This window comes from Rhipicephalus sanguineus, chromosome 11, assembly GCF_013339695.2.
Source record: "Rhipicephalus sanguineus isolate Rsan-2018 chromosome 11, BIME_Rsan_1.4, whole genome shotgun sequence".
In the NCBI taxonomy this organism is placed as follows: Eukaryota; Metazoa; Arthropoda; class Arachnida; order Ixodida; family Ixodidae; genus Rhipicephalus; species Rhipicephalus sanguineus.
The window spans coordinates 125,532,360-125,541,103 of NC_051186.1; the positions used below are offsets into that span (position 1 = coordinate 125,532,360).

The 8,744-nt window shown below is 44.4% G+C and overlaps 1 protein-coding gene across 1 annotated transcript; it reads left to right on the forward strand.

Moving 5' to 3' along the window:
- The first annotated feature begins 485 nt into the window (after nucleotides 1-485).
- On the forward strand, nucleotides 486-7,593 carry LOC119375365 (peroxynitrite isomerase THAP4-like). The gene is made up of 7 exons (XM_037645544.2): nucleotides 486-1,126; nucleotides 1,967-2,180; nucleotides 2,262-2,409; nucleotides 2,499-2,555; nucleotides 3,408-3,467; nucleotides 5,153-5,525; nucleotides 7,462-7,593. The coding sequence occupies exons 1-7, from the start codon at nucleotides 794-796 to the stop codon at nucleotides 7,591-7,593; spliced, it is 1,317 nt and encodes a 438-aa protein (XP_037501472.2). The 5' UTR covers nucleotides 486-793.
- Nucleotides 7,594-8,744: the final 1,151 nt, after the last annotated feature.

Genomic DNA, 8,744 nt, shown 5'->3' on the forward strand with positions numbered 1-8,744 from the left:
TCTGCGGACCCCACATTGCTAGTTTCGCATCGAAATCAGCCATGATTTGTTGCACTTGCTGCAATATTGTCTTGGCTAGCGCCTCTATCTTTGCCTCAAATCTCACTTCTTGTTGTTCGAGTTTAGTTTGAAACGTAGTTTCGATCTGTTCGATTTTGGCTTCGATGTTTTTTGCAAATTCCTCCTGCCCTTCTGGGAGCGTCTTCGCTGGCTTCGGTTTCTTTACTCCGGTTTTAATCGGCGCATTCTCGGTTTTACGTTTAATCGGCACTGCTGCCTCGTCTTTCATCGCTGCGTCTTTTTCCTCTGCTACAACTCGCGAGGTTTCCTCGTTGCGGGTAACTCTGCCGCTTTTCAAAAGCTCGTTCTCTGCCCTGAGTTTTCGAATTTCATCCATAAATGCAACATTGCTCTGCCTGATGTGCGCCAATTCGTTCTCTTGCGCCTTAAAGGCCAACTCCGGCGATTTTTCGAGGTCGATGGATCTCAATGAAATTCGCTGGGTACATTCCTTTGCACGTTTCCGTCATTTATGCCAAATTACAGGCTTGAGACATGCGCAGATTGTTTGCAAATGAATTTTAAAGATTGTCTGCAAACGCCCTCCTGGCTTCCCACAATTATTGGCAACATTGCGTCTGTGACGTCAATCTTGTTATGGCAGCGGAAGTGACGCCGACGAGGGCACCGCTAACTTCGGCCGCTACAGCGAGCGTCTGCCGTGTAGCGTTGGTTTTGCCGGCGCTTCGCTGGTTTGGCGCGCGATTTTCTGTTCCCTGTGGATGGTCGTGCGATGGGTAGTTGGTGTTGCGCTGTGGGTTGCACAAACCACTCAAGCAAAACGCAGAGAGTTTGCTATCACCAGTTTCCAAATGACAGTGCTCTCCGTGAGAAGTGGATCAGTGCGATCAGACGGGACAACTGGTTACCGAGCAAATGGGCACGCGTGTGTTCCGATCATTTCTCGCCGGAGTCCTATAAGGATAGCGTTCACTTGATGGAAGCTTTTGGGTTGTCTCAGCAACACTTTTATAGGCGCTTGAAGGCGGACGCCGTGCCGACAGTGTTCAAAGAGGTGATCCTGCAGCCAGCAACACGAGGAAAAGCCATCAAAAGGAAAGCGGAGGTACGTGAAAGAACATTTTGAACGTCTCTGCACATATAGAACACTGTAGGACATATCAAGTCGTAGCAGGTTGTCTAGGAAAGTGCCGATATCGTGCACAAACGATGCTAGAGGGACGCGTACTAGTCTGTGGCGTTATTGTACAACTCGCTGCAGTGCCACTCAAAACGTCTCGATCGTAGTGAAGCTGTACCTTTACGGGAATTACCGGGCACAGTCGAAAACAAGGACTGCCACACGGTCGAACTAGCCGGATCGAGATGACTGAGCTCACCGAAATCTTGCGATCGCGATCGAGTGGACCCGGTTAGAATGAAATCTGGCTCGGAAGTGTACGTATGGCAGCAGCATGTGTTCTCGATCTAGAGGGGGGGGGGGGGGGAGGTTTATAGTCGTGGGCGCCGAAGTGGCTTAATTGACCGAATTATTTTGAAGCCCTGTCTTGGCGACGGGTACGCGCAGCGTAACTTAGAAATCATGATTCGCTCTAAATAAAATTACGATGTGTGAGTGCCCCGGTTGTGATGTTTTGCTGTTCTGTATTCTTCATGAAATCAAGACAATGTTGTTCCCATTTCGTCTACCGTGCGCATTGTTGAAAATGAGCGATAGTACGACATCGCATACTATGGAGGAGGGGACAGGAAGGTTCATTAGTGAAGGAAACTCCACAGGTATCTACGTCTTCTGTAGCTGCATAGTATTTCCCAGGTGGTCTGTAGTTTGTGAGGATGTCATCCAGCTCAGTGTACTTGCCCAAAATGTTCAGTGTGGTTACAATTGGTATGCTTGGCTCCCTAGACATTTGCCTACAATCCATGGTATTTTGCCTTAATCCAGCAGGATGTCTACGAAGCCCTTGCCTTACCAGAGCCAGAGGCTGGCCATGCAGAGAGCAGCAATCAGCATGACTGGAGCTGCCAAGGGGATACCCCCACTCAGTGCAGTGATGCACAGGGAGCTCAGCCACAGACGCGTGATGTTTATGTGCAAACAACTGCGCATGCACAGAGTCCAAAGGCTGTACAGACATACATCAGGGGGCAATCTATTGGTGAGAGCGGGACTGCTAATATCTTTAGCCTAGAAAGACTCACATTCAATGGGCAGGCTTGAAAATATTTTCAATGCACAGGTGTCCAAGTCAGCCCATTGCCTACTCGTGACAGCTGTGACCAAACTGATGACATGCTGCTGTACAGTGACGAGGTGCTACCGGAAGTGAGGCCTTTGTGCTCTACTCCAAAGCGTGGTGCAAATGCCCCAGGTCTCAATCTGAGCAGGTATGCAAATTTCATTCGAGTTATCCATTAATGCTCTAAGTGACTTTAGAGAGATGTGAGAATTGTATGCACTTTTACAAATTTTCCAGGACTGACTACTTCAGCGATGACACATCCAGCTCTGGGGACCTTGAGTCAGGCTTGCAGTAAGGAACATCTCCTTTATTTATTTTGGATATTATGCACTTAATATGTAGCTGTGCCCTGTGAAATGTAACTCCAATAAGGTGACTTTTTTTGCTTGACAGCCGAATGTAACCCCCACCGACAGTCTGCATGTAAACCATCAGTATGGTGTCTTACCAATGTCGATACATTTTCAGACACATTGATATGTTGCCATACAATATGACAATGTTGTAGTAAACATGGTTACGTATTAGGGAGTTTTCGAATAGGGACCTTAAAAGTTCGGGGCCCCAAGGTGCTTTGCGCAGGCTGACTTTGGGTCAAGCAGGAGTTAATAGTTTTCGAATATGGTTTTATGCTCAGTGTTTGCGTCTTGTGCTTGCAGCACAAGACGCTTGGCCTTGGCCGAGAGCTATCGCTTCAATGGGGGCCATTATGTTTGTTTGACGCAAAGCTTCTGGGCCAGGCTTTGGGGATCCCACTAAATTTGAGAAACAGTGTCCATAATGCAAAACACAAACGCTGCTTGGGTCACGTGCACGCGCAGTGGCCTTGAGCCTGTTTCTTTGTGGCCTCTACTCGAAAACTCACTGTGTTCCACAGTCTTTAAAATTATTATGGTGGGGTACTGTTTACACAGATGTCTGCTAGTGTTTTTAACAGTACTATAACGACAACCAAGTCAGCTGTTTGTCGCTGTGCAATATTTAGTTCAACTGTTCTTACACTGCAGTAGGTGTGAACACCGTTCAAGTGGTGTTGCAACTAATGTACATCTACTTTCCTGAATACTCGTTATGTATCATGTGATTGCTTGCCCATGTATCTTCAAGATGTTGTCTTGCTGATGTTCTTCCGACTTTTTACAGCAACTACACAAATGACTCCTCATATGTCTGTGACGAGCTGAATGATGACACTGATAATGAGTAAGTTTATTGCTGTTTTTCAAGTTTCCTGTAAGCATTACAGACACGCAAAAAATGCCATGAAACTCTTGCACTTCTTTGCATGTACAACAGCTCCAAAAAGTGACTTAGGAGTGGTTTTGAAGTAAGCAGATAAAGGGTGACATTTGAAGGATGATTGTCCCAGGCAATTGCAGTCTTGATAAAAAACAATTGAAGGGGCATGGTGCTGCAGCCATAGGGGCTATGCACCTTTATCAGGGCTCCTGTGCTTAGGGATGTGATGAACTGGATTGATGAGTGTGGTTGGACAAAATATACGAAGAGCTATGATGTACTGAAAGCCTTGTTATTTTGTAGTGTATTTGATGACCTGGTAGATGTGCGTTTCCTTTCGCGTTAATTACAAAAGTAGTGTACAGTGATCAAAATTTATTGATCTAAAGGCGTGGTTTTGTTTTAATTCAATGTGATCGGTTTCTGTGGAATTCCAAACAGAGGAAACATATTTGAATTATGATTTCTGCTCTGTAAGCTAGTAGTTTTACAAAAAAGGGAAGCATGACTGTGAATATGGTCAAACCGTAACAGTGTGGTACATCCCTTTAACGAAGCCATAGGCACATATTCTTTAAACAGACTGTGCATTTACGACTTCGAAAAAACAACCAGCATAATTAAATGAAGCATAAACAGAAGTCTACTGATAGGTAATGGCAAAATACTTGCTTATAATCTTTTGATTACCTTTTCTGTAAAGCGACAGTTACATAGGAAGGGTCTGTAAATTGCTACACGTCAATTATTTCATGAAGGTCATCAAGGAAGGTGTACACCATTGGAATTGATTGTAAATATTTCATGAAGTGCGCTAAATGACTGATTAATGGAGTTAAAATAGGTTATTTGTTATGGCAGGTGTCTGCAAAATCACATTTAATGTTGTGTTTTAATGTCGTCATTAAAATGCTAAGCTATATAATCGAAGGGAAGTTACTTCCTGAATGACAAAATGCCTGCATGATTGATGTTGTGCGGATGTTATGCATTGCAAGATTTCATGGAAATTTTCTACAAGGGTCATCTGAGTCATGTGGGCAGTAGCAAGTACCAATGGCAACAGGTGGTCTTGCTATTGGCATCCTGTTCGAAGGCTTGAGGAGGTAGGATTACGTAAGCAACACAAATCCCAGTGAGCAGTGATAAGTATGTCTCTCCTTGTATCAACGCCTAAATTGGGGTGTGAAGGCCAAACCTCTGAATTGTCAATGAAGAGTGCTGCCATGTAAGTTATTACCACGACTGCGTAGTTTGATTGCTAAGTGACAGTGCACAATTTTCCATATTTGAGTAATACGCGCTTGGTGTCAACTAACAGAAACAATGAGTTGTCTACACAACAGCTGGATGGTTGTGGCAACTGCTGCGTTTCTTTCAGAATAACTTTGTTTTTTGGGTGGTGTTTATCAACAGCAAGTGGGCTTATGTCAAAGTTTGGATTCAAGAGACTGCTACTGTACATAATTGCATGAAGTCTTTTCATGCAAGTCATACGCTAGGTGAAAAATCTTCACTAACATCAATTCTAGAGACTGTTCTTTCTGCTAGCATGGAGGATTCTTCCTTAAAATACAATTTATTTCCTGCATGTTCTTGCGCAGTGAGTGAAGCTGCTAATGAATGAGCATTTTACGTTATCTTTGCAGGCTGCCTGCGCAAGGATTGGGTGAAGACGGAGTGGCTGAAAAAAAATACATCGTCTTTCAGTCGTGCTTGATGGAACTCTTGCACCATTGCAAGATTTGTGGAGCATCGGGAAGCACGGTTGACATTGTGGCAAGTGGAACGATGATTTCAACGACCACGAAATGTTCAGGAAACCATGTGACAAAGTGGTGTAGCCAGCCAATGGCTAAAGGAAAGCCACTTGGCAATTTGCTGTTGAGCTGTGCTATACTGTTTACTGGGAGCAGCCCAACTAAGGTCATACGCCTGCTCTCTGTAATGGGGGTGCAGTCGCTGCAGAAGACACAGTACTTTCAGTACCAGAGGTGCTATCTACTTCCAGCAGTTGAGCAGGTTAGTACCAGTGCTAATAAGGTTGCAACAGGGGCTAGTTGGCTCGACATTGCCTTGCAGCAAGGTCGACAGTTGGGCTAGTTGGTAAGGTTCCATATATTTTAGAGCAGCGCAAAAGACGGGACAAAGGACAAGAAGTTCACAGACGAGCGCTTACTCGCTTACTCGCAGTTTTTTGGAGGCGGGGTAGATGGACGCTTTTGGCTTTTGTGTTTTTTTATGGTTTTGTTGGCTTACCTTGCTGCTGCCTATCTGGTATTATGACGGTAGAGTTTTACCTATCGCTATTTCTTGGTTCTTTTGGTTTTCTTGCCCTTGCGCATGTTAGTATGATCCCCACGTGGCGGCGATAACACAGATCATTTGGGTCACCTTCTGTATGTTTTCCTTTCCTTGGTTCTTCTAATAATCTGCCAGTTGCGAGTAAGCGCTCGTCTGTGAACTTCTTGTCCTTTGTCCCGTCTTTTGCGCTGCTCTAAAATATTATGGACATTGTCTTGTAATTTCAGTAAGTAATGTCAATTAGTATCAGAGGTGTTGCTTTTTGGTTTGAGTCTTCTCACTTCTGCCACTGTCATGAACGGCGTTCGTATCAAGGTTGAGCTCATGTCTAAGTTCATCATCGACTTACTGTTAGTGCGACAACTAATAATAGCTCTCAATTTTAAGACTCTCAGGGTCCATCAGGGCCTTGAAAGCCTTGGTATTGGTACTTAGTGAAGCCTCTAACACCTCGGTAGAGCCAGTGCTGCGGTGTTTGTAACTGTAGTAGCACATTTTGAAAGACGTTTATAAATTGCAAATTGCAGAATGGTTAGAGCACAGGTAATAAGCAGTTTTTAACATTAAATGTACTTGCAGCAATTTTTCATTGTTGCACAAGTTAGATATCTTGTCCCATGTTTTAAACTGAGCCAAACCATCAACACTCCAGCACGTTTGTACAATTCCGTGTCCTGTTCATGGCAGGCAGGAGCTTGATCAAAGTATCATAGTGAAGTGTAATCTAACTTTTACTTTAGTGTGGATATCAGTGTTTCTGTTACCTATTTTATTCTTGAACTTGACTTTAAACTTGTCTCTCTGTAGTTAGACATCAAAAGAGACTTTGCAGCATTAATGCTGTGCACATTTGTTCTGTGTTGTGAAACTAATTTCTTATCTTGAAGGTATGAAAGGCGGCTAGTTGTGATAAAATTGTAACTGGTTAACATTAGCGCAATGAAAGTATCCAGAACACTTTGTAAACATTGTAGTAAGGTACTCATCCGGGATTCATTTGACAGGGCTTTGAAAGTGCTTGAATTTTTATTTTTGCAACCTGGCACTAACCGTGGCACTCACGAGCTGTTGGCTGGAGCAGCACAGATGCACATGCAGACATAGTGCAAGGAAACGCAGGAGCCTGCCACGTGTTCTTTGCTGCGGCTCCATACATTTTGATGCTTGCCAGAGCAGATAATTCAAGACCGCAACAAAAGTTTGTTTCTTTAGCACCAGGCTGAGCTATACACCAGAGCATGCAGCGTCTTGTTTAAGTTCTTGTAGATAAGATGTTTCAAACCTAAGGAGATTATGCAGAAGATTTTGGCAGGGCAACTTGACGGCAAGTCTGCAGTGAAAGTAGAATTACATTGGAGCACCATATTTTATTACACATCCTAAGTCATCATCTTAATGAAAACCTCAGACAACGAAGCCAGGGGAAGTTATAGGAGACGTTATCTGTACTTTCTTAACTGCATTGTTGTAATTGTGATATAAACATGAAGAAAATGAAGTGGTCTTGCTGCCAGTAGGGACTGAACCTGCAACCTTTAGATAATGCGCCAGATCCTCTGCCAGTTGAACTACAGCAGCGGTCATCCTCCCATCCACTTTATTGTGCATTTCTGTGCAGGAGCACTTGCCCTTAAATTCCCTTCTTTTTGTGCAGGCATGGCACTCCCACCAGAGGACCTTAATTGAAGAGGCCAAGCACCAGCCACGCTCACTAGCAGGTGATGGCAGGTGTGACACGCCAGGGCCATTCAGCAGACTTCGGGACGTACACATTGCTCGACACTGACCTCAACAAAATCTTGCACATTGAGCTTGTCAAGGTATGTTGTGGTTTCTTATGTTTCATTGTGTTGCACATGAGTGTATGAATGCTGCTGGCCATGTTTGTGTTTTGGTGGCCACGTTGCCTAAAATGCACTTCTCATATCAAAATTTCCTGGCCCTTGTGGGATTCAGTTATGGCTATCCATCTGTGAGCCAGGCATAGCCACTGTACCAAGCCAAGTAACTGAATATTACAAGCATTGTCTAAAGCTACATAACCAAGCAGTGCGATTAGCCATTTTTCAATACCTCGCAGAAAGCATGTTCAAAATGGTGTTGGATTTGAAAGCATTCTAACGCTAAGCAATGTCCTACTACAGTAACACTTAGCTGGCATGCCTGCCAGCAGGAATGTGAAAGGGGCCCTCTAACACTATTGAAGCCCCCATTTTTTACTCACGGGTTGCGTAGACTGAAGGATGCAAAGATTAATGCAGCAAGAGCGGCAGTGACAGTGGCACATAATCTGAAGTTATTCAGCCTAGAAAATTTGACATATAAGAAAAAAAATGCCCACCCTCAACTTGATTTTCGTAGGGTCACATGACCTCATTTCACTCGCCAATGACGGTGCAAAATGCCACCAATGGAACGAGCTGAAAGGTCCTACGTAGGGGAAGCTTACATGCCATTGTTGCCTGTTCCACCCAGCAGGGTGATCACGCATTTACCACAGTTACAAATAACATGGTGCCGCACACCCCCCTCCGTCCGAGAAAAAAAGGTGAGACCAATAACAATGCATCGAAGTGAAAGATTTTCACCCTTTGAATGTCGTAACAATCATGAGGGCACAACAAAACGCTGCTCAGGAGAGTACACCAGACAAGAAGAAAAACTTTCACGTGACGAAAAACCTCGTGACACACAAGGCAAGGGGAACTGGCTTTATGAGGAGCGGGGAAAATTTTCCCATAAATCACTAAAACAATGCGGGCTTGTTGATGAACCAAAAGTCACGGGTTTGATCCCAGCCGCTGTGGTCGCATTTCAATGGCAGCGAATGCTAGAGGCCCATGTATACTGTGCGATGTCAGAACACCAGATGGCAGTGGTGTAGCAGAAGGTGCTGAGAAGTCTTATTTGCGGACAGTCAAGATGCACTGGCGATAT